This window comes from Carassius carassius, chromosome 4 (assembly GCF_963082965.1).
Source record: "Carassius carassius chromosome 4, fCarCar2.1, whole genome shotgun sequence".
Taxonomy (NCBI): Eukaryota; Metazoa; Chordata; class Actinopteri; order Cypriniformes; family Cyprinidae; genus Carassius; species Carassius carassius.
Genome location: NC_081758.1, coordinates 40602000 through 40628436, shown reverse-complemented (window position 1 = coordinate 40628436; position 26437 = coordinate 40602000). Strand labels below are relative to the sequence as shown.

The following is a 26437-nucleotide window of genomic DNA, read 5'->3' as shown; positions in this document are numbered from 1 at the left end:
GTAAAGATGACCAATTTGTATCAGAATGTTTGTGTTCTAGACATTTGGAGACTCTACGGGCAAAATTCATGCTGGATTCCTAAAATCTTTATTTATACACCATTTGATTTTGCATTTTGTATATTTTTACTTATACAGTACCTAAAGTGTCAAAAGTTTGGACACATTTTTATGTTTTTGAAAGAAGTCTCTTATGCTCATCAGGCCTGCATTTATTTGATTCAAATATTTACAAAAATATTTATATATATATATATATATATAACAGAAATCATTTAAAACAATATGTCTTTACAGTCCATTTTTTTAATCAAATGAATACATACTTGCTGTTAGGGGATATATATATATAAATGCAGGCTTAATGAGCATAAGAGACTTCTTTCAAAAACATTAAAAATAGTAATGTGTCCAAGCTTTTGGTACTGTACATATTAATAAAATTGTACCTAATGTAATCTCTTTTTATTTGTTTGTTTGAGGGTGTTATTATAGCTATGCAATATTATTAATATGACTACTATATTATGTATTGCATTGTTACATTAAATATGCACCACACATATCAAGTGGAAGTGAAATATAAGATACCAAGCAGAAAATAATTTTAAACTTAAATTAGTTATGTTAGAGCAGTAGCCTAATGTAATCATCAGGAGAATATAGACGTTTGTGGTTTTTAAAGCTTTAAAACTATTCTAGTGTTTTTGATTTTTGACTTTAAATACAAACATCTGGTTTTATTTGTGTAGCTATTTTGCAAGTCCAGAAATGACGCTGATCGACAGAACAAGTTTATATTTAGAATACATCGCAATCATTCCAAAATAGACGACGACAACTCACACTCCTGTATTAGAAGCTGTGCTTCTCTTATTTTTTATTCTTTATTATAGTCTTTGTTAGTAAAACTAAAATGAAAACTCCACTATTTCACTTCAAGCTCAACTGTTGAAAAACTCTGAGGAAGAGTGAGATGAGGTTTGTGTTAGAAACTTACGGTAATTTCATCACTTATCTTCCGCTTCTGTGGTCGGCGATCTCTGCAGAGCAAACGTGGTTGTTTATGACCTTGTGGGTGTTTTTAAAATACTTGGTGTTTCTAAATCATGCAATCAAAATGATTCCCCTTACCTAACCCCACCTCTAAACCTACCATCACTATGACGTCAGCCAATCAGGTATCATGGTCTTAAAACACCATGATCTGGTAACTCCCATTACATTACTCTCCCGCAGAGACCTATATACTTTTTTATTTATTTATTTATTTGTAGTTTGTTCTGCGTTTTACATAAAAGCTTTACGGTACACTTCAGCTCGTTTCTGATTGGCTGTCGGTGTGTGTGCGGTAGAATGTCTCGTGCAGAGAAGGCTTTTAACTGTCACTAGCTCCGCGCGACCTGACGCGGACACCTCACAACGGTGAATTAATCCAAAATATAATGTTCAGTCGCGTATTATTGTCACCAGCTGACTCTGAGACGTTTGAAGGAAATGGTAAGGCTTCAGTTATATCCTTTAAGAGAGCTCTCGATGGTAATATATTAAGTGTTTTGAGCGTTTTGTGTTACCCTAGCTGAACAGCAGTTGTCGTCACGTCACTCAATTAACGTTAGATTAACAGCATCACATTATAGAACGTGTTTACATGATTGTTTAATTAGTTAGCTGATGGCCTTGTGGTTTGACATTATCAGTATTTTGGTTCTACGCCTGTGGCTCGTTGGGTTTGCATTTTACTGTTAACAACAACAGTTTTCCACAGAATTTCTATGAACAACATCAACAAAAATGTAATGTCATTTAAATCTTCCAATCAATAAGTTACAATGAATGGGTTCCGTGCTGTTCCATTCCATGCTGCATTCTAAGTTTCCAGATGAATCCAGACACCAAACCAGTGGCGTAGCCAGAATTGTATTTTTGGGCGGGCCTGGGCAAAAGTGAGCCGGTGGCATAATGCAAATCCGCTGCCCAAGTTATGTCGCAATATTGTAAATATTTGTTTCAAACCAGGAAGCCGAGCCAATGGATATCACACAAGAAACGTGCAAACTTTGCACAATAATTATAGGTGTACCTCTTTAAAGGGTTAGTTCACCCAATAATCAATATTATGTCATTAATGACTCACCCTCATGTCGTTCCAAACCCGTGAGACCTCCGTTCATCTTCAGAACACAGTTAAAGTTACTTTAGATTTAGTCTGAGAGCTCTCAGTCCCTCCATTGAAACTGTGTGCACGGTATACTGTCCATGTCCAGAAAGGTAAGAAAAACATCATCAAAGATCAAAGTAGTCCATGTGACATCAGAGGGTCAGTTTTTTTTTTTTTTTTTTTGAAGCATCGAAAATACATTTCGGTCCAAAAATAGCAAAAACTACGACTTTATTCAGCATTGTCTTCTCTTCTGGGTCTGTTGTGAGATTTCAAAACACTGCAGTTTGTCATATCCGGTTCGCGAACGAATCACTCGATGTAACCGGATCTTCTTGAACCAGTTCACCAGATACAACTGAATCGTTTGAAACGGTTCGTCTCGCCAATAAGCATTAATCCACAAATGACTTTAACTTTTTTGAGCTGTTAGTTAAAACCAGAGACAATTTATAAGAGACATGCCACTTCCTCAAGATGGCGGCCGAGTGGCACGACTTGCCTGAAAGGACTTTGGTTAAAACAAACCAATATCCCGGAGTAATTCATTTACTCAAACAGTACACTGACTGAACTGCTCTGAAGAGACAACTGAAGATGAACACCGAGCCGAGCCAGATAACGAACGAAAGATTGACTCATTCTCGAGTCCAGATCCGTTTCTGTCAGACGCGCCCGATTCGAGAACCGAGGAGTTGATGATAACTGCGCATGTGTGATTCAGCGTGAAGCAGAATGACACACAGAGCGTCTGAAATGAACTGGTTCTTTTGGTGATTGATTCTGAACTGATTCTGTGCTAATGTTATGAGCGTGGGTATCTTTCTTTTATATTTCTGTATGTCATGTCGCTAATCACCGGTGGTTTCTGGCCTAAATATCCTGAAGATGTGATCCATTAACGATTAGCACTGTGTGTTTAATCTATTTGAATAAAATCATTTTAATGGGTGTGGTGGCTTAGTGGTTAAATATCTAGTATCCTGGTAGGTTCAAACTTCAAACTCTATTCGTATGCTACCAGCGTGGTGCTCTTAGTTTATAATTACAAATTCACTTGTTTGTGTTCGATGATGTTGTACATAAAGATCTAGACTGGTAAATGAAAGTTTGTAGATTCAAATTCCATTGCAATCTGGACTAAGGTTGAAGGTTCAAAGCCTGGATTGAGTAATCGATGAACTATTCTTATTTCTAGAAAATCTGCTTTTCAAAAAAAATTAACTTCTTAGGGTAGCACCATATAATGGTTTGAGATCTGGCCAGGACTCTCAAAGACTTTAGGTTTAATCCGTGACCTATCTTCATCATTGCCTTTAATTAAGACACTTACATTAAACTAATTATATGTAGTTCCATAAATCACAGAAATTATGTCCTTGTTTGAAGATCAGGATGTGTTCATCAGCTATGAGGTGCCGCTTTGTGAAATCACTTGTTTTTCACTGAGCAAGAACACATTAGGCAGATCTGGTTTGTGACTTCCCATTTGTTCCCTAAATAACTTTCAGTGCCACTTGTTAAAGGTCAGAGGCCATGGCAGGAATAGCCTTACAGAAGGAAGGCATGTTTTCTGTGTCTGGGACACATTTGTAGCCTGATGGTGAATAATCTGTAATAAACTGTGGTTAGTTTGGTAACTTGGGTGTATATGTTCATGGCGATAGCAATGCGTCATGGGTTCAAGTCCCAGGCAATTTCTTAAGTACAATATAATTTACTTTGGAAAACAAAAAACATCTGACAAATGCGAAAATGTATGCATAAATCACATTGTGAGTAGTTGCTGCCTTGCAGATAATTTGTCTGTTGTTCAGTAGCTTCAACATATCTTGGAATATAATGTTTCAGTGTTTTGGGTGGTCTATTTCTTTAAATGCAAATGTCCCAGTTTAGAGTGACCCCTGAACTCCCTGGCCTGTCATCGTTGCACCCTTGAGCAAGGCAACCTCGATGTAAATGGAGATATGTACATTTAGTTAGTTTAGGAAACTATTGTCCTCTATAAAGTTAAATAGCAATCAATTTAAGGCAAATATCGAAAAATATACTGATTAAAGTAATAGATTACTTTAAGAATAAGATTACTGGTGAGACTGCTTCAAAATAAATTACAATTTTGCCAAAAAAAAAAAAAAAACACGTTTTTTCCCCCCAGACAAGTAACTTTTTTTTACACCGACATTTTTTTTTTTTACAAGTGAATGATTGATTTACTTGTCTGAAGGACAAGCTCATGTTAAAGCTTAATGTCGAGCCCTGATATTTAACTAAATGATTGCAAATGCAGATACCACTGTGTTCTGGTTAAACAATTTTTATTTATTTATTTATTGTTAAGGTTTGCATATGGTGGTGTGTTCTTAATGACAGTTTTCCTGACAATATATAGTATTCCTAAAATAAGAAATATCCCAATATATCTCTTTGCTTGCAGTGTATCACAATATATCATATTGCAATCCTTGTATCGTGATTTGTATCGTATCGCCAGATTCTTGGCAATACACAGCCCTACTTCATTATGCACCAAGAGCTTGTAACACTCCAGAGAGAAAGGAAAATTTTAAATCTCTTTCTCATTGTAAAAAGACCAGTATTATGTGATTATGTGGGTAAACTAGTTTGACATTTAATTCACACAAAAATTTAGATTTTGTAATAATTTATTCACCCTCAAATTGTTTTAGTTTTTTTCCTCATCCTAATTTTTTTATTTATTTACTTAATTTTATTTTATTCATCTTCCTTCCAGGAGATTACAGGATGCTGAGAAATTAGTATTTGCATAGTATTTGTATTAGTATTTGCAGGGATTTCCAAATGTGTTTGACAGCAAAAGCCCTTAGAAAGTTAATATCTTAATAACTTTACAACACATTTGCATGTTCACAGTTCACAGTTATGCTAGTTAATGGCCACATGACATGCAGGTAAACCAATATTATATATATATATATAGATATAAATTTATTTATTAAATATAAAAAAAAAATTATTACATTCAAAATGTAATTTGTTTTAATTATGTATGTGAATGTTGCACTTTTATTATTTAATATTTTTCATCACCTCACAAACCCCATTTTGGGAAAACCAGATTTTGACAGTAGATTCTGTCTTAATCTCATTCATTGACCTGATTCCTTGTGTGTGACTGAGATTGTGAGTGTAAGAGCACTGAATGTGCACTGTGTATGTGCTTTAGGTCAGCTCATGGGGGAAGGGAGCTGATTGTTTCTATGTGGTTGAGACAAGTAATATGATTTATCCCTAAAGGAATAGCTTATACAAAAATTATAATTTTGTTTTACTGAGAACTATCACTTGGTGTGTTGGGCCAGTCATGCCATCCTTAAAAATATTCTTGTTTGCCGTAACCCGACCGACCCTGTCAATTTAGCACCGACTCAATTTATTTAATTTTTTTTGCTTTTAGTCCAACCGACTTGCTGATTGTAAATTGCCTTAAGACAGACCAATTTTTTACAACAACTAATACAAAAACAATAAAATACTAATAATTATATTTAAGTAAGTATTGTGAATATATAAATTGCCTAGGCCTACATACAAATGAAGACTATCTTCTTTAATAAATAAAAAAACACGTGACGTCATCTATGTTTTAGGGATGGGACGGTATGAAAATTTAATATCACGATTATAGTGACTAAAATTATCACGATTATCAGTATTATCACGGTTTCGTGAAACGAGATGAAAGTGTTCAAAAATAGTTGATGCTCACACTGAAAACATTTCAGCAAGTTTTATATTTAATAATCAACAAACAACTAATAAAACAAGCAACTCTATGCAATTAATTTAAAGAAAGATTAAATTCTGTGGCATTTCCTTCCTTACAATGAAAAGTGTAGAAGCATAGAAAAGCATAGAAAAGTCACTGACTTTCGCCATTCCTTCTCGAAAAAAAACAAAAAAAACATTGTGCGCTGCGCTTGCGTCAGACTGTTGCTGGCTGGACATGATTTAATAGTGAGTTATTAAAACCGCGATAATCAAACACGGTTTTAATGATAATTCATTTTTAAACGATATTACTAACCTTCAGCACATTTTATCACGGTTATCAATAAAACCGGTTATCGTCCCATCCCTACTATGTTTACACTATTGGTTAACGGATGTCACACTATGGCCTGTGCGTGTCGACTGTCACTTTATGTTCGAAAATCTATTGCACAAATCAAGCACGAATCAACCAACACAATTTTCGAAAACGAAAATAGAAAATTGTTTTTAACGACCTTCTCTCGGAGCGTGTCCAGTTTTTTTTTTTTTTTTTTTTTAATTTTTTTTTTTTTTTGAACAGGCGTCACAGAGCAACTGCAGCCCTTTAGTTTTCTATTGAGCCAGGACACACACGCATAACAGCAAATAATACTTCTGCACAATGTTTCTCTTTTTACAACAGAAATGTGAATTCTGCCGGTATTCAGACAGTCTCATGCAAACAGATACATATTCGGGCTAGAATCGCCTAGGGCTGTCAAAATATCTGAAAAACTAAATTCGAATTTATTACTTAAATATGATCAAAATTTGAATTGTATTCAAATTTAAAATGCATACTTTAAGTTAGGGTGAAGAAAAGCTTTTTGCGTCTCTTCTGAGGCATCAAGATACCGCATCGAGCAAAATATTACTGCACTTTTATTCAAAGCATTAGAATACATGACTGTGAAAAATCAACAATATTTAAAATAATGTTTATGAACCAATTATTATTTGGTTGCTTAAAGAACTATAAACAAAACAGCGTCATGTATGCATGCATTGTTAAATAAATAAAAAGGGCTCAAAACCGGTCACACAGAATAAATTTTTTCATTTAAAAACATGAGATGCAGTAGGATGGGGAACAAAAACCCAACATAAAGTCTCGAAATATATTTAGAAAATTAAATTAAATACATTAATTTTACATGTCTTTCTAAACATGAAAACAACACAACACAACTCTCTTGTGCAAGATGCGAGCCCAACGTTGTCCCTCTAGAAAGTGTGCAAAATTTGCGTTCTGTGTGAACGGCTTGGTGTCAGTTTTGATGTTAACAAGATCTTTTCCACATTGATGTTCTCTTTTCTTTTTTTTCTTTTTTTTGTAGTGGCTTCAACTGGATAGGCAAACATAACCTTATAATGCAATGCCACATACATCGTCATCGCATCCCGTGCGCCTCTGATAAAGATCAAGTATACTTCGGCCGTCCACACACAGTCTGCATTATGTCCTTTTTGTCATCCGCGTGCGGGCATTTCTTGAGACCACGGACGGTGCACGTATACGAGGTGAAAGATGAGACGGCAGATACTGCGTGTCGAGCTCGTCCGCCTTTGAAAGTTGTGTAGACACAGCTGTGCACGCGGCGAGATGGAATGGAACACGGACTGTGAAGTAACGTTACCGGGGCTCATAAGACAGCTTCCTTAATGCACACCTAAAATTCGAATGCAACGTTTTTGCATTCGAATGTGGATTTTTATTTTAAATTCGACGAATATTCGAAAAACGATTTTTTTGACAGCCCTAGAAAATCGCCTATGCGATTTGTTGTTGAAATTTAATCGTAAACACAGCCATGTTGAAGCCTGCAGTAAATGTTTTGCATTATGGCAGTCCACTCTGCTTATTGTTTTTCGAAAATGTTGCACTCCTGTTTGTCATTGTACACAGAACTTCACGCCAATAAATCATCAGAAATATTGGTCTTTACCAATATATTGAATATTTACATTTCTCCTGCCTGTTGTCCGTGGATTTACCAATATTTGGTGTTTTTTGCTGTATAAAACTTATTTAGACATGCAAAATTGATTTTACAATCGATTCAATGAACACTGGTCACTCAAATCAAACTTTTTTCACAAAAGTGACAACCCAAGAAAGCGTAGTAAACGGTCTCTCATTTGTAGGTTGCATTGACACCTAGCGGTGGATGGTGGATGCAAGTAAAACAGTACCTAATTTTTTTTCTTCTCACCTGAAATTCATGCAATAAACATGTTTTTGACAAAGATTTACATTTGTTTGTGGTCTATATAGCCTGCATCAAAATGAGGTTTGCAATGATGCGCCCGAAGGCACGGGTTGGAGACCCAGTCAGTGACGTTATGATAATTGAATCTTGACGTTATGAAATTGAATCTTGAAAAAAAATATAGACCGACCTACCGACCCTTTTTTTTTGTTTTTTTGATTACTGTTACTGCAAATCAAAATATTTTTAAGGATGGCCTCACTGTTTTGTCTTCAGTGATCACATGCATGGGTTTTTATGCCTCACAAACTTCAACGTTTGGTTTTCTGTTTTGCATTGCTTTTAAATACTGCTTTTCAAAGACTTTAATATTCTTCTCAAGCGCCACAGCATTTTTTTAAAGGCTACAGAGATGTTCTTCAGTGCCATCTGTGTGCTGAATGTCTCTGGCATGAATGTTTATCAGCACATCAGTGACTCATAATTTTCTCAGTCAGGATTGTGTTGTGAGACTCTACTGATGCCGACAGATCAGCCATAATAATAGGGCTGGACGATTTTATCGATTCTGCGATATAAATCGATATTTTTTTTCCAAAGAAAGTATCGATTTTTTTTAGCCGCGAGTATCGATACATACGTCACATTATAAATCCCCCATGTTTACCCCCGTTCGCATTGCAGGAAGAGCAATTTGGTCAGCCAGCCGCTAGTGTTGCTGTAGAGCAAGTTCCCCGTACTAACTTTACACAGATGCAGACGTCTGCCTCTTCATGTTTACTAAGTCAGAGCGAGGATATTCAGAGAATGGTGGCGAATATAAATCCTTCACCCGCCTGCTTAAAAGCAGATGCGTGGGAGCACTTTGGTTTTAAAAAAAAAGGAAAGCAAAGCATCGACTTGGATAAAAGCATCGCAGTTTGTAAGCTATGTGGCACTAACGTTAAATATTCCGGCAATAGCACAAATTTATGAGCGCACCTAAAACGTCACCACCTGGACAAGTTTATGCTTACGGAGGACCCAAAGCAGCAGTGGCCGCGTGACCCAAAACAAACTACGCTGGACATCAATGGCAGTTGTTCCCACAAGTTTCCATCTGCTTCACCAAGGTCGCAGAAAATTGCAGAGTCCATTGCTTACTTTATTTGTCAGGATTTGAGCACGTATTCAGTGGAAAACCCCGGCTTTAGGCGGATGGTGAACGCGATGGAGCCCTGATATCCTATTCCAACCCGCGAACACCTCACCAAGGTTTGCCTTCCCGGGCTGTATGCTCAGATAAGGGCACACGTTAAAGTCTCCCAGCCAATTATTGTCTGGCTGCCATGGTTTCTTTTTATCTGCTGGCTAGACTGGCTACCTCACATAGGTGTAGGCTTACAGGCCTTAAAATACTCAGGTAAGTTTTAAGTTAAATGTTCTTAGAGACTTGAATTATTTGATGTTTTGGAGAAGCCATGGTACTACTATGTTTACTTACCTGGCAGCTAGACTGGCTACCTCATGTTCAGTGTCAAGCTAAAAAGCTTTCAAAGAAACTGTTCAGAACAGGCCACTTGCACTTTAACTCTCCATTGTTAATTTCAAATTGCAATGTTGCACTTTATTTACTTTTCAAAGGCTTGTAAGCTACAGTTTGCACGGTTTCAATAACTGGAACTAATTTTCTCAACACATCTTTGATTAATTTTGTCCAGCATTTATTTTGCAAGCTGTCTGACGTTTGAGTTTTCATTTCAATTAATTCAATCCAAGTAAATGAAACAATAAGTCACAAGATGTCACCAAAATCACTCTGTCCCCTTTAAATGATGTAAGCGTATCGAATTATATAGAATTGTATTGAATTATATCAGATTGTATCGTTGGCTGAATATCGTGATATATATCGTATCGTGAGCTTAATATCGTGTATCGTATCATGAAATTAGTGTATCGCTACAGCCCTACATAATAATTCTAATTAAATCTAATCAGCAGATCTTCTATCAGACACTAATGATCGAAATTATCTGTTTTTGTGTCTGAGTGCATTAAGTGTACTCGCATGTATTTTTTTTTTTCTTTTGCAGGTGTGTGTTGGTATCAGTGCAGCCATGCTGTCCAGATTAAGCATGAGTGTGAGGCCATGTGTGAGCGTGTGCCGATGGGTTCACACTAAAGAAAAGGGGAAACCACTCATGCTCAACCCACATACCAACAAGGTTAGACCAAATTCAATCTGTCTGCCTTCTAGTTCTCTTTCAGTCCACATACTTTCAAAATAGACTGTTTGACAGGTGCAATATGCCAGTGTGTCACCGCCTAAGGTTTTCAAAAGGCATCACGCGAGTGTGAACATCACTACAACTAGGAAAAAAACGATTGTAATTCAAACGCAGCTCCCGTCGGCATTTAAACAGAACTTTGCTCTTAATTCCGATCGGTCCAACGCAATAACGAAATCTGAGCAGGTCTAAAAACTGAAACGGTTGATGCTGCATTTTACACTTTGGAAAAGTTATATATATATATATATATATATATATATATATATTTTTTTTTTTTAAATATGAGCAGGCCTACAAGCTGGGATTGGTAATGCTACACTGTAATCATAGTTATTTATTTATATTTTTCGTTTTATTTTATTATATAATATTGGTTTGAGACTTGAGAGTATTTTATTTAGTGGAGAACTTTGCAGCAGTATTTTATTTCTTATTCTTTTTTTATTTTATATATATTTTATTAAAAAGTATTTTAAAAAAAGTGTAAATTGTTTAAAAAAAGTTTATAGTAATAAACAACCTGCAGTTTAATGTTTGCATTTCTTTCCCGTACTGTGCAGAAAATGAACCGAACCGTGACTTTAAAACCGAGGTACGTACCGAACCGTGATTTTTGCGTACCGTTACACCCCTAGTATATATACTATCACAACTCAAACATTTTAAATTAAGCAATAAAGTGAAGAGTTTAAAATAATAGTTATGATGTTGTGTTGTGATTATCATCAAATAAGATCTCAACAAGAACAATTATGCTAATGTTCTGTAAAATAGAAAAACGAGTAAATATGTGCTGCATCTTATATCATGAGCTGTATGTGTACGAATGAACACCGTGCCAGGCTTTCCTCTGAAACCTGCAGTGGATGTATTTGTTTAATTAAATCACTGCCTTTATAATTTGATCATCACACTAAGCCATGTCGCTATATACATTTTTTTCCTATATATATATAATGTATACATAAACTAAATTAAACTGGACATTTTAGTAGTGTTTAATTTTCACCTCAACTCACATGAATGTAAGACTGCATGCACAATATAGTGTAACCATGTTCTGTCATGCTACACCACTACCACAACGTTGATGTATACTGTCTAACACAGTCCCTGTGTGTAATGAGGGTATAAATGCTTTTGTCTGGAGAACATTAGAAGAGTGACTCAGCAGATGAGCCACATACACTCAAAAACATTGTAGTGTGCTTCATTTCCATGGTGTAGATCAATACAATACAATACAATCAAAAATGTAAGTACATGTATTAATGTAAGTACAACATATAAAAGCTGAATAAATAAGCTTTCCATTGATGTATGGTTTATTAAGATTGGACAATATTTGTCCAAGATACAACTATTTGAAAATCTGGAACCTGAGGGTGCAAAACAAATCACAATTCTGAGGAAATCACCTTTGAAGTTGCCCACATGAACTCTTAGCAGTGCATATTACTAATCAAAAATTAAGTTTTAATATATTTTTAAAGAAGGAAATGTACAAAACATCTTCATGGATCATGATTTTTATTGGTATCCTAATGATTTTTGGTATAAAAAAAAAGAAAAATTATAATTTTGACCCAAACAATGTTTTTTTTTTTTTTTTTTTTTTTTTATTGGGCTATTGCTAAAAATATACCCCAGTGACTTAAGACTGGTTTTATGCTCCAGGGTCACATATGATGTAGTCATTTTATTATTTGCTTTTAACATAATTTTTTTAAGCAGACCTGTAACCCACCAGCCCTGTTAAAGACAAAACATGCTCAAACACACAGGCACACACACTCCAGGCATTTGGAATGTAAAGTGAATGCAGTTCCTGTGTTTTATAGATGGGTGTTTCCCTCTCACTGACCCTCATTGGTCACTGTTCTGATTTGATCTCCTCCCTGCAGACATTTCCTCCTCACACACAGGATGTATGCATTACATTTGTGGCAGCTCAGGTCAAAGATTTTATGCACGGTTTTAATGTACAGCAGACCAGTGTACGTACATTAAAAAAGGAACACTACATAATAATAGTAATATTAATATTTAAAGAAGCTACAATCGTTTTTTGTTTAAAATATAAAACATTTGGATCTGATCTATTTGTAAAAACACCATTGCTAGGCATTCAAAATTTTCAAGAAAGCCTTCTTGACTTCTAAACACTCCCAAACTTCCAATCCTCAATTTAACTGCAGTAAAAATGTAGTGTAAACATTTTATTGTGTATTTGTGCATGCATAGGGAATGGCCTTCACTCTGAAAGAACGGCAGATTTTGGGCATTCATGGTCTGTTGCCACCAAAGATCGAGACTCAGGACACCCAGGCCATGCGCTTCCAGAAGAACCTGAAGAAGATGTCCGACCCACTGCAGAAGTACATTCATTCACTTCACTACCCTTTCCAGAAAATAAGAGCTGTTCTACAATTTGATTGAATTAGAATTAATTCAATCCAAATGTCCAAAGTTTGCTGTGTATATTATGCAAATAGATGAGAAATTTTGCAATAAAGGTTGTGTGGCTCAAAAAATCTTAGCCAATAAAGTGAAAGTAGAAAAAAAAAGTGAAATCATAACCTGCTTTTTCCATGATCTTTATAGATAAAGTTATGTAGCTAAATAGTGCAACCCAACATTATTTCACACTCCATATTCAGTTTCTGTTGGAAAATGTCCAATTATAAAAGGTCAACGTTTTTTGAATGCAGATTCATGTATGGGTTAATTTGAACAGGTACATCTATCTTATGGGGATCCAAGAAAGAAACGAGCGTCTCTTCTACCGCGTGCTTATGGAAGACATCGAGGCTCTCATGCCCATCGTCTACACACCTACTGTTGGTCTCGCATGTACTCAGTATGGACATATCTTCAGGCGACCCAAGTGAGCTACATTTCATTAATTATTTAGCTTTGATACATTGTATAATTGATACAAATCATAGCTTTAAGTAGATGAACATTTAAAATGGAGCAAAAACATCAAGATATTTTACCAGAGAAGTATTATTGTGTTTAGTATAAATGTCAGACTATTTTTGTTGTTGTCATTGTCATCATAGGGGAGATTTACTCTGAAACACTGGTTTGTGTGTTTGTGTGGCAAAGAGATTGAAGTTTTTGTCTCTGTTTCTACAGAGGTCTGTTTATCTCCATTAAGGACCAAGGACATATTCGTTCCATACTGGATAATTGGCCAGAAACCACTGTCAAGGTATTAGATTTCAACATTCCAGCATTCTGCTGCTTTTCAGTTTTTATTAAAGTGCATGCTTGATGACACTCTATGTTAGTAAGTTTTGTCTTTTCACCCTCATGCTGTTCCAAACACATGACAACATTTAGATTTCTTGGCAAACGACATCTTTTAGACTGTGATGTAGGGCTGTGCAATTAATCGGAAAAATGATTCTATTTTGATTTTGGCCTCCAACGATTATGAAAATCCAATAATCGAGATGAAACAATTATTGTGCCCCATTCCGCCCCCCTTTGCAGCGCTGCACTTTCATTCCTCCATAAATGCCAAATTTCCCGTTCAAATCAGTAAAATCATGTAATGTGACATTTGCAAAATGGGACGTGCTTGAATTTTTGAAGTATATTTATTCATGTTTTTAAAAGCGTGAAAGAGAACTTGCGCTGCTCCTCGGGAAGATAAGCGCTCGGAGACAGAACAGAACACAGACATTTAAAGTCATCTTTTAGCTCAAGCTGCACACCTAATCAATCAAGTACATGCAAAAATGTGTCTCAATGCTGCGCTTGGTGATTATTCTTGTATACATTCGGTGTCAGTAATAGATGAATGTAAAGAGTTGAGAATGAAAATACGCGTGTAACAGTAATTTGGATCCTTGCAGCTCTTAAAGTGACAGCGGGCTATGTTTTATAGCTGAACGCTACATGAATCTTTTCATATAAACTGCAATATATATAAATCTTAACCCATCTTAAACTGAAATGAGATATTAATAATAAATGATATAGTGTATAAATGAAATAATCATACTGCTTGAGACTTGCATAAAAAAACATTAAAGCACAGTTTGTTTAATTTGTATCTTTTTATTGTTGTATTTGTTCCTTTGCCTTTTTATTACTGACAGTTTAATTATTTTCAATAATTTTGAGGACTTTTTGTTTTTTTTGAAATTCCGCTGGTCTATAATGTAGATGTCATAGCAAGTCAAGTCTGCTTTATTGTCAATTCTTCCACATGTACAGTACATACATAAAGAGAATTGAAATTGTTACTTTCAGACCATTGGTGCATACAGATAACATTAACAGTAGAACATTAAATACAGATAATAAAATATAAAGTACAATTATACAAATAGGTCATGTACAAAGAAAGCTAAGTAAAGCAGCACACGGCACATGGCAGTAAGAGTGCAAACCAGTGAAGTACCGTATTTTTCGGACTAGAAGTCGCACCTGAGTATAAGTCGCATCAGTCCAAAAATACGTCATGACGAGGAAAAAAACATATATAAGTCGCACTGGACTATAAGTCACATTTATTTAGAACCAAGAACCAAGAGAAAACGTTACTGTCTACAGCCGCGAGAGGGTGCTCTGTTTTCAGTGGTAGACTACAGGAGCACTGAGCAGTATAGAGCGCCCTCTCGTGGCTGTAGACGGTAATGTTTTCTCTTGGTTCATTTCTCTCAATTCATGTCAAATTAATTTTGATAAATAAGTCGCACCTGACTATAAGTCGCAGGACCAGCCAAACTATGAAAAAAAGTGTGACTTATAGTCCGGAAAATACAGTAAACAAACAGTACAGATATAATGATTGTAGCAACCTTATTTACAGGAAATACATATTTGATATGATCACTATCTTTAAATAAATCACTCATAAAAAGTTCATATGGTCATATGGTCCCCTCATAATAGTGTTAAATAATCGTGATTACAATATTGACCAAAATAGTCGTGATTATGATTTTTGTCATAATTGAGCATCCCTACTCTTTTGCGTATATTACTTGGCTTTCTTAAGAGAGTTTGATTTAGTACAGTGAGGGATTGTTCATCTGTGTGTGTTTACAGGCTGTAGTGGTGACAGACGGTGAGCGTATCCTGGGTCTGGGTGATCTGGGGGTGTATGGGATGGGTATTCCTGTAGGGAAGCTTTGTCTTTATACGGCCTGTGCTGGAATACGGCCTGAGAGTTGCCTGCCGGTCTGCATTGATGTAGGCACGGATAACGAGGTTGGTGACCATTCATTCCCAAACCATTCATCACTGACAAGATTTGTTGACCATATAGAGCTCTTTGTACGTGTATACATTAATTTAACATTTAACACTTAATAACAATATATATATTTAAATATATAGTGGTTAAATGTAAAACTTATTTCTTTAATTACAAAATGTATAACTATTTCCCATGGCTGGCTTATATATTAAATACTGTGATTAGTCAAAAAAGGAAACATTATATACTATATAACTATATACAGTGTGTATGTATGTATGTATGTATGTATGTATGTATATATATATATATATATATATATATATATATATATATATATATATATATATATATACAGTACAGACCAAAAGTTTGGACACACCTCATTCAAAGAGTTTTCTTTATTTTCATGACTACGAAAATTGACTTGTGAAAAGTCACACTGAAGGCATCAAAACTATGAATTAGGGCTGCAACTAACGATTATTTTGATAATCGATTAATCTGTCGATTATTTTTACGATTAATCGATTAATCGGTTTATGTACTTATATTTTAGTTTTTTCCATTTTTTTCCCCCAAGTAAATTATTAATAAAGGGTCTTTATCATTCAACTAGATTTTTAAGAGATTTTAACCATTTTGCATTGTCATATCCTCATCAAAAATATACCTGGAGTTGTTTTATTATGTGTTAGTGATCATTTGTCGAACTCTTCTGCAATCAGAACACTGACCCATACTCTAGCAAATTTCACAAGGAGATTTCAAATAACGTTTTCACCATGGCAGTCCTTAGAGCTCCTAAAGTAGTTTAACATCCCGAACAAAGCTTAAGGAATCTTTCAGAACATATTTTCACGAAGAATAAGGATAAAACAGAATAAGATTGCAGTGCGTTGTATTTTATTATTTACTGGGAAACAGCTTTATAGCTTATGCTGTGAAATTGTAAAGAATCCTTCGAATAAAGTGCCAATGGAATGAAACCTGAATGGAACTCACAATTTAAAGTAAAATCCATCAGAAAAAAACCTGCTGTGTGAAAAAGAGCAGTGAATACTTAGGGGAAAAAAAGTGCATTTCAAATATCTTTAAACATTGAACTCTCTCATTCAGTCATAATTAGGCTGCAGGACTGAATTATGAACTGGTAAATGACAAACTGATCACAGAACATGTTTGTAAAGCTTTAAATGTTAACTGTTAAAAAGCAATGTTATCAGCTTTTACAACTAAACATTTGCAAACAACATTGTACTGGAGAATCTGCACAAATGAAAGTCTTAGGGGCCGTTCACATATCGCGCCTAAAAACGCGTGGAAAACACTAGGCGCACCGCTTTCTCCTCCTTTCCAAAGCGCTCGGGCAGAAGCGCCCCTGAGGCGTCTGCCTTTGCTAAGCAACCATGACGTGCTCTCTCCTTGAAGACGCGGAAATTTCAACAAAAGAATAAATGGATTTGCAGCTCAAAAAATCGCTTGCAGTAGCTCTGCTACTAAATTTATTTCAAAATGGAAATCCATATACAACTATGATCAGCTGTTCCTTCATCTTGGCTGAGCTTTTAACGTTGTTACGGGAAAGGATGAAGCTGATTATTTAGTTCTTGTCACATGGCCCGCGGTGCGCTTGACGCATTCTGAGTTGAAATGTTTTTAACTCGATGCGGTGCGGACGTGCCTGGAAAAACGGATGCGTCGCTTCCATTATGAGCGTGCATACTGCGCGCCTACATTGGAAATAACGAACATGAGCGCGCAAAAGACGCGATATGTGAACGGCCCCTTAAACAGTTCAGTAGTGAAGAGTTTACAGGTTAATCTTCTTTTTTGAAGGCCCAAAATAAAGTACTCCCACATCCTGCTGAATGCTGCAGAGACGCTGTTCGGGAAGCACGTGACATAAAACGAGGCCAGCTATTGGCTATTTGCTACTTCTCCTGCTGTACTGGCTGAGTAAAACCTCCGGTGGCTCATTACTGCCACACTGGTCACCGCAGATTTGAAATATGCACGAAATGAGCCGCTTACAGCAAATAAGTTATTTAGCAACGAATCGATGACTAAATTAGTTGACAACTATTTTAATAATCGATTTGAATCGATTAAATCGATTCGTTGTTTCAGCTCTACTATGAATTAACACATGTGGAATTATATACATAACAAAAAAGTGTGAAACAACTGAAAATGTCATATTGTAGGTTCTTCAAAGTAGCCACCTTTTGCTTTGATTACTGCTTTGCACACTCTTGGCATTCTCTTGATGAGCTTCAAGAGGTAGTCACCTGAAATGGTCTTCCAACAGTCTTGAAGGAGTTCCCCGAGAGATGCTTAGCACTTGTTGGCCCTTTTTGCCTTCTGTCTGCGGTCCAGTTTACCCCTAAACCATCTCGATTGGGTTCAGGTCCGGTGACTGTGGAGGCCAGGTCATCTGGCGCAGCACCCCATCACTCTCCTTCTTGGTCAAATAGCCCTTGATGCCTTCAGTGTGACTATACAATTTTCATAGTCATGAAAATAAAGAAAACTCTTTGAATGAGAAGGTGTGTCCAAACTTTTGGTCTGTACTGTACATATACACATATACACACATATATATATATATATATATATATATATATATATATAATGTATATATATATATGTATGTGTATATATGTATGTGTATATATGTAAAGGTTATTTAAAGTTGTAATTCTATATATACTATTTGTATCACTATTGTGTATATATAAAAATGTTCAATGTGTATATAAAATTATTAAATATATGAATATGAAAATATCAAAGATTATTAACTATATGACCCTGGACCACAAAGCAAGTCGCTGGGGTATATTTGTAGCAATAGCCAAAAAAAACATTGTATGGGGTCAACATTTTCAATTTTACTTTTTTGCCAAAAATCATTAGGATATTAAGTAAAGAACATGTTCCATGAAGATATTTGGTAAATTTCCTACCATAAATATAACCAGCCTTATTTTTAGATGAGTAATAAAATAAAAGAGGTCATTTGGACAACTTTAAAGGTGATTTTCTCAGTATTTAGATTTTTTGCACCCTCAGATTTCAGATTTTCAAACCGTTTTATCTCTGCCAAATATTGTCGGATCCTAATAAATCATACATAAATGGGAAGCGTATTTATTCAACTTTCATATGATGTATATATCTCAATTTTGAAAAATTGACACTTAAGACTTTAAGAGGTTTTGTGGTCCAGGGTCACATATATCCATCACTTTTCACTGTTAATTTCACTATGGAGATTTGAATGCTTTTAAGTCCAGAATCCTGCTGTGGTGGGTTTTTGTGCAATGTTCAAACAAACATTAAGTTTGCTTACAGATGGTGTATGAAAGCAGCCGTGTTACATGTTTTTGTGTGTATCTGCAGAAGTTACTGAGGGACCCGTTCTACATGGGTCTGTATCAGCGGCGTGACCGTTCGCAGCGCTACGACGATCTCATAGACGAGTTCATGGAGGCTGTGGTGGATAAGTACGGAAACGACACCCTCATCCAATTTGAGGACTTTGGGAATCACAATGCCTTTCGATTTCTGAAGAAATATCGTGAGAAGTACTGTACTTTCAATGATGACATCCAGGGTGTGTACCAGTCCTGGATTTAATAATGGGGTTTTGCTAACCACAGTTGGTATTACTTTGTGTACTCGTTTATTTTAATTTCATTCAGTTTTAGTGCAGTTAGTTATTTTAGTGCTTCATACTTAAACTTTCAAATTTCAGTTTCTAATTTTTAGTTTAGTTTTAGTAAAAAGGTTTTCAACCAATATTTATCTTTTATTTCAACTTTATTCAAATTAACCAAAATGTTTTAATAACTTTTACTTTGTTAATGATAAAACTTGGATCACTGAGAAGTCTGATTCAATGGAGTAAATCAGTTCATTTGAGAGTCACTGTTTACATTCCAATTTTGTAGTTGAATCCATTTTAATTAAAAGAAGCATCATTAGTAATATTGCTCATAGTATTAGTGGTTTATGTTCCAACCATGAATCATTCCTGAAAACATGCATATTGTTGAGGAAAGCATGATCAGATTTTTCCTTTTTTTTTCTTTTTTCTCAAAATCTAAATGAGACTTATGATGTCTTTACAACCCGAATTCCGGAAAAGTTGGGACGTTTTTTAAATTTTAATAAAATGAAAACTAAAAGACTTTCAAATCACATGAGCCAATTTTTTATTAACATTAGAACATAGATAACATAGCAAATGTTTAAACTGAGAAAGTTTACAATTTTATGCACAAAATGAGCTCATTTCAATTTTGATTTCTGCTACAAAATAGTTTTGTCTCAAAATAGTTGGGACGGGGCATGTTTACCATGGTGTAGCATCTCCTTTTCTTTTCAAAACAGTTTGAAGACGTCTGGGCATTGAGGCTATGAGTTGCTGGAGTTTTGCTGTTGGAATTTGGTCCCATTCTTGCCTTATATAGATTTTCCAGCTGCTGAAGAGTTCGTGGTCGTCTTTGACGTATTTTTAATGATGCGCCAAATGTTCTCTATAGGTGAAAGATCTGGACTGCAGGCAGGGCAGGTTAGCACCCGGACTCTTCTACGACGAAGCCATGCTGTTGTTATAGCTGCAGTATGTGGTTTTGCATTGTCCTGCTGAAATAAACAAGGCCTTCCCTGAAATAGACGTTGTTTGGAGGGAAGCATATGTTGCTCTAAAACCTTTATATACCTTTCAGCATTCACAGAGCCTTCCAAAACATGCAAGCTGCCCATACCGTATGCACTTATGCACCCCCATACCATCAGAGATGCTGGCTTTTGAACTGAACGCTGATAACATGCTGGAAGGTCTCCCTCCTCTTTAGCCCGGAGGACACGGCGTCCGTGATTTCCAACAAGAATGTCAAATTTGGACTCGTCTGACCATAAAACACTATTCCACTTTGAAATAGTCCATTTTAAATGAGCCTTGGCCCACAGGACACGACGACGCTTCTGGACCATGTTCACATATGGCTTCCTTTTTGCATGATAGAGCTTTAGTTGGCATCTGCTGATGGCACGGCGGATTGTGTTTACCGACAGTGGTTTCTGAAAGTATTCCTGGGCCCATTTAGTAATGTCATTGACACAATCATGCCGATGAGTGATGCAGTGTCGTCTGAGAGCCCGAAGACCACGGGCATCCAATAAAGGTCTCCGGCCTTGTCCCTTACGCACAGAGATTTCTCCAGTTTCTCTGAATCTTTTGATGATGTTATGCACTGTAGATGATGAGATTTGCAAAGCCTTTGCAATTTGACGTTGAGGAACATTGCTTTTAAAGTTTTCCACAATTTTTTTACGCAGTCTTCCACAGATTGGAGAGCCTCTGCCCATCTTTACTTCTGAGAGACTCTGCTTCTCTAAGACAAAGCTTTTATAGCTAATCATGTTACAGACCTGATATCAATTAACTTAATTAATCACTAGATGTTCTCCCAGCTGAATCTTTTCAAAACTGCTTGCTTTTTTAGCCATTTGTTGCCCCCGTGCCAACTTTTTTGAGACCTGTAGCAGGCATTCAATTTTAAATGAGCTAATTAAGTGGATAAAAGTGTAAAATTTCTCAGTTTAAACATTTGCTACGTTATCTATGTTCTATTGTGAATAAAATATTGGCTCATGTGATTTGAAATTCCTTTAGTTTTCATTTTATAAAAATTTTAAAAACGTCCCAACTTTTCCGGAATTCGGGTTGTACATGCACAGGTATTTCCTTTAAGAAATGCATATTTAATTGATTTATTTTCAGATGTTTGCTTGTCTGCTGTGCATCATTAGTTGTGTTTGTGTGCCCGCAGGCACTGCATCAGTAGCTCTGGCAGGCTTATTGACCGCTCAACGTGTTTTGGGGAAGCCAATATCTGAACATAAAGTTCTGTTTCTAGGGGCTGGAGAGGTGAGCTAACATTACACCTTTTAAAGACACTATAATGCAAACCAAGTCTTTTAATCTGTGTGGTTTGATATGTGATTAAACTAACGTAACCTGTGTAATTAAGATGGAATTTTGTATTTTTTAGGCTGCTCTGGGAATTGCTAACCTGATCGTCATGGCCATGATGGAGTCGGGAGTCTCTCAGGCAGAAGCCAGAAAGAAAATCTGGATGTTTGACAAATATGGTCTGTTAGTAAAGGTGGGCGAGCATAACATTTATTACTTTGTAATTATTTTTAAAAGGGGCCTGCATATGTAATTTAATAAAATGCACAAAATAGTTTACATAAAATTTCTATGAAAATGTGTCAAATAATAACATAATTGTAATCGAATCGAGAAACCAATGCGGATTCATATCCCTGCTCCACTCAAGTCATAAGCCAAACGTTAATACTTTTGATTAGTGAGTTTAAAAAAAATCTCTTTGAGAATAATACTATGAGCTATAGTACTAATGATGCTTGCTTTAACTACAAAAAGGAATATAAACAATGATAAGTAAATTCTGGTTTTGAACCAGTTCATTGAATCAAATGAACCAACTTTTAAAAATGTCTCATTGCTACCAGGATTATTATAGCTTAAACTCTTTAAAACACTTATTTTATATAAAATAATTTAAATTAAAAATTTTGAGGTGCCCCTTTTATGCCATGTAGAATATTGTTTCATACAGTGTGTTCTGTAGCTGTATGTGAATGTAAGCAATCTGCGACATTGTAAAGCTGAAAGTGCACGATAAAGTTATTGTCTCCCAAAATAAAGAATCGACTCTGTACAGCCTAAAAGAGTCGTTAGTAATCTGAATCCCATTTCTGTGACGGATATAAAAAAAAGGAAAAAGGAGAGACTCAATCTTAGAACTGCTTCAAATTAATTTTTGATTTTCATTTTTGACTTTCATGCTTGTAAACCTATTGTAGGAGACTCCCAAAACAATATAAGGTACCTTAAAAATGGCATATATATATATATATATATATATATATATATAATTTTTTTTTTTTTTTTTTTTTTATTAAATATACCATGCCTAAACCAAATCTAGTAACTGAAATGTTAAAGTTTAAGTTAAAACTAAAAATAACAAATTGCAAAATTACAAAAAATTTACTTAAAATTTAAAAAACTGAAAATATAAACAATAATAATAATAATATATAAATAATACTGAAATAAAATTGAGTACTACCACTCAGGTTGTTTGTTGTCTTCGAAATGCAGTCACATTATTTTACTAAGCTTCGCTGACTGAGCTCACATGCCAAGTCTCCTCTAAAAACTCTCAACAGGAATTGAAAATCTGTGTCATTTAGCAACTTATTCTTCTTCCACATGCTTTGAGACTCACAACTGCAGTCCAGTAATCCAGTGTGCATTTCTCTGTTCCAGGGCAGAGCTTATGAGACCGATACTAATCAGGAGGGTTTTCTTCACCCTGATCCCGGGGAAGTGAAAAGCTTCTTAGACGCTGTTAATGTTATTAAGCCCACGGCGATAATCGGTAAGATGAGCTGATCGCTCTGTGTTAGTCAAGGACTACACAAAAACAGATGTCATTTATTTTTTCATGACCATTTGAATTAAACAAGCTCCTTTAGTTGCTGTTCCTTTACCTGTAGAATTGTGTCTGCAAGTAAACACAGGTTGTCATTGTTGTATGTAGCATATAGTTTGTACATATAGCATGATGCATCATATATAACCCCTAAATTCTATATTAATATGCATGCACTGTATGTTATTATGACCTCTTTCTCAATGTCATCAGGTGTGTCAGGTGCCGGCCGGCTCTTCACTCATGATGTCATCAGAGCAATGGGCAGCTTAAACGAGCGTCCGATTATCTTCGCCCTCAGCAACCCGACTGCCAAGGCAGAGTGTACAGCTGAAGACGCCTACAGCCTCACACAGGTTAAATATCATTCATGCTTTAACCCTGTAAAGCCAGATTTAAATAAAAGCCCCAAAAAATGTGGATATGTGTTGTTTTGTTGCAAATCATTTGATACACCAGGCTCATACAGTGTGATATAGTGAGAATATGGAAGGGAAAACACCTCAGTTTTATTCAGAGGCCCAAAAATTAGCAAAAATATACAATTTGCTGCAGTTGCTGATATTTTAGTAAAAGTAGGATGAAATACTAATAGCTTGCAATGTAAATCTTTATAACAGTGTTCCTGTAGCTCAATTGGTAGAGCATTGCGGAGCAATGTTGGGGGTTCGATTCCCCGGGAACACATGATAGGTAAAAATTGATAGCATGAATGCACTGTAAGTCGCTTTGGATAAAAGCGTCTGCTAAATGCATAAATTTAATTTATAACAGTATAGCAGACATTTATATAAAATGCATATAAATATCAGTTGCCTTTTTGTATATCTCCCAATAATGTCTTCACAAGATGATATTTAAATACTTAGTTTTGATCAAAACTCTGTACTTTAATAACATGGGTACAATGCAATTCAACGATGATTGGGAGATGAAGAAACCAATGTTCCTCAAAAGCCTGATGATCATATTTGATAATCACATTTGAACGTGATATAAAAAAGTTACTTCATAGATAGAGTAAACCCAAGTTGTTTTGGTCCAATATTTACTAACGATACGAAAGTTATTCTTATGTTTACTTCATAAAAATCATTACGATTTCAAAGCAAAAAGACACAATTTAATTAGATTTTAGATTTTTTTTTTTTTAGATAAGTTTTTATCATGTTGATAATTTAGTGGATTTAGAAATTTGCGTATCAGTTAGCTCTAAAATCTGATGGAATAAGCCAGAACTTAATTCTTTGTAAATTCAGCATGAAAAAGTGTGGCTTTTGCTTTAATCACTACAGTGTTACAGTAATAACAGCATTAATACTCTCAGATGTACACAGATGACATACATTACACCTGTAGTCATACACGGATCTGATGTGCACATGGATTGTCAAACACATAAGAATAGCAGTATGTGAATATAATTGAAGACGGTTCTGTTTCAGGGAAGGTGTTTGTTTGCCAGTGGCAGTCCGTTTGCCCCGGTGTCACTAGAAGATGGCAGCATACTGACCCCTGGACAGGGCAACAATGCATATATATTCCCAGGTATTAATATGCACTTATTACAGTCATATAGTGATGGATGTTTTAATGGTTAACTCTAAACACATCCACATTTTAAAGCTGCTAATATCTAAGAAGCATGTAAAGATGCTTAAGAACAAATGGTCTAAAGCTGGCCTGGGGTTGTGATTTGTGATTTCAGGTGTAGCTCTGGCTGTTATGCTCAGTGGAGTGCGACACATCAGTGATACGGTTTTCCTTGAGGCCGCAAAGGTACATACACAATCCTGAACCACACTGTTATTTTACATTTTATTTTTAATTCAAAATTCAAATATGGTGTAGTTCATTATTATAGTATGGTTCATTTTATTGTACAGTGTTGAATATGGTCTCATCTCACCACAACAAATGTTAGTTTTCAGGAATTTCTGTTGCTGATTTATCATTCAATTTTATTTTTTATTTTTTAATTGATGAACTGAAGTGAATGTTTTAGCCAAACAGTTGTTTTACCAGAATTGAAGTTTTAATTTAGCCGAAAATTGAAAATAAAGTTAATTTAAATATTAAATCAATGTATCAAATAAATGTAATTTTTTTTTATTATTATTATTCAAATAAGTTGAATAAGTACACTTCAATTGCACTTTTATCTTTAAGTTTTTATGAAATATTTATGACTTCAATTCTTTGTTCATATATAAACCTTTACATGGTGGCTGTCATAATAACATGTTCATTATTTAATGCATGTTTGAATAAATCATAACAACATTTTAAGCAAAAACAATGTATATGTAACGTAGTGCACATATTTAGCAAACTGCTTATCTCTAGAGATATTTTTCATAAGTTATCAGCCTTACATGGCCTGTGTGTAAGAAGCAGAAGTTTGTACTTGCTGTTTTTGTTAATATTTGATATTGTAAGTTGATAAAACATTGTTTGTATTGCAGACGCTGGCGGATCAGCTGACAGATGAAGAGCTGAGTCAGGGCCGACTGTATCCACCCCTGTCCAACATCAGAGAGGTGTCACTGCAGATGGCCATCAAGGTCAGACTGTGTGTGTGTGTGTGTGTGTGTGTCACACAGTATGCCACTAGTTTTCTGTCAGAAGCCCTTACTAAGACACTGTGTGTTTTGTGCACAGGTGATGGAGTACGTGTATTTAAAGGGAATGGCCTTTCGATACCCAGAGCCTGTGGATAAGGAAGCGTACATCAGATCAGTTGTGTGGAATACCAACTACGATTCGTTTGTGCCCGAGATGTACGACTGGCCCGGTGTTTCTCACAGCCCTGTAGTAGACTAGATGACGAACACGTGAGAAAACACTAAACCGAGAGAAACGGGTCAAAAACTAGGAAGTCTGAAGGGAGTTTTCATACCTCTGTCTTAGGCACTCTTTTTTGCAACTTCTAGAATTTATTCATATTTCTGACCCTTTGTTTAAATTGCAAACAGGAAACATTTCACTACAGAATGCAAATAAATAACTACTAAAATAAAATTTTGCACAAAGAAAATGAAACCTATTTTAACCATTTTCAACACAATTCAGCACATTTTACCCAAAAAGCACAGTTAAATATTTTATTTACATTTATGCATTGTACTACTTAGATGTTTCCTGTCATTTGTATAACACCTTTGTATAAGAACTTCACTTCTTCACAACATTACAATTTAATAAGAAACCATTAAGACTTAAAAATTACAAACAACACT

At 35.4% G+C, this 26437-nt stretch overlaps 1 protein-coding gene across 1 annotated transcript; it reads left to right on the top strand.

Moving 5' to 3' along the window:
* Positions 1-1347: 1347 nt before the first annotated feature.
* LOC132140040 (NAD-dependent malic enzyme, mitochondrial-like) lies at positions 1348-26075 on the top strand. The gene is made up of 15 exons (XM_059548812.1): positions 1348-1500; positions 10242-10373; positions 12684-12817; positions 13177-13326; positions 13581-13656; positions 15507-15668; positions 19063-19276; positions 21501-21598; positions 21723-21836; positions 23033-23144; positions 23412-23554; positions 24644-24746; positions 24907-24977; positions 25664-25762; positions 25860-26075. The coding sequence occupies exons 1-15, from the start codon at positions 1498-1500 to the stop codon at positions 26019-26021; spliced, it is 1773 nt and encodes a 590-aa protein (XP_059404795.1). The 5' UTR covers positions 1348-1497; the 3' UTR covers positions 26022-26075.
* Positions 26076-26437: the final 362 nt, after the last annotated feature.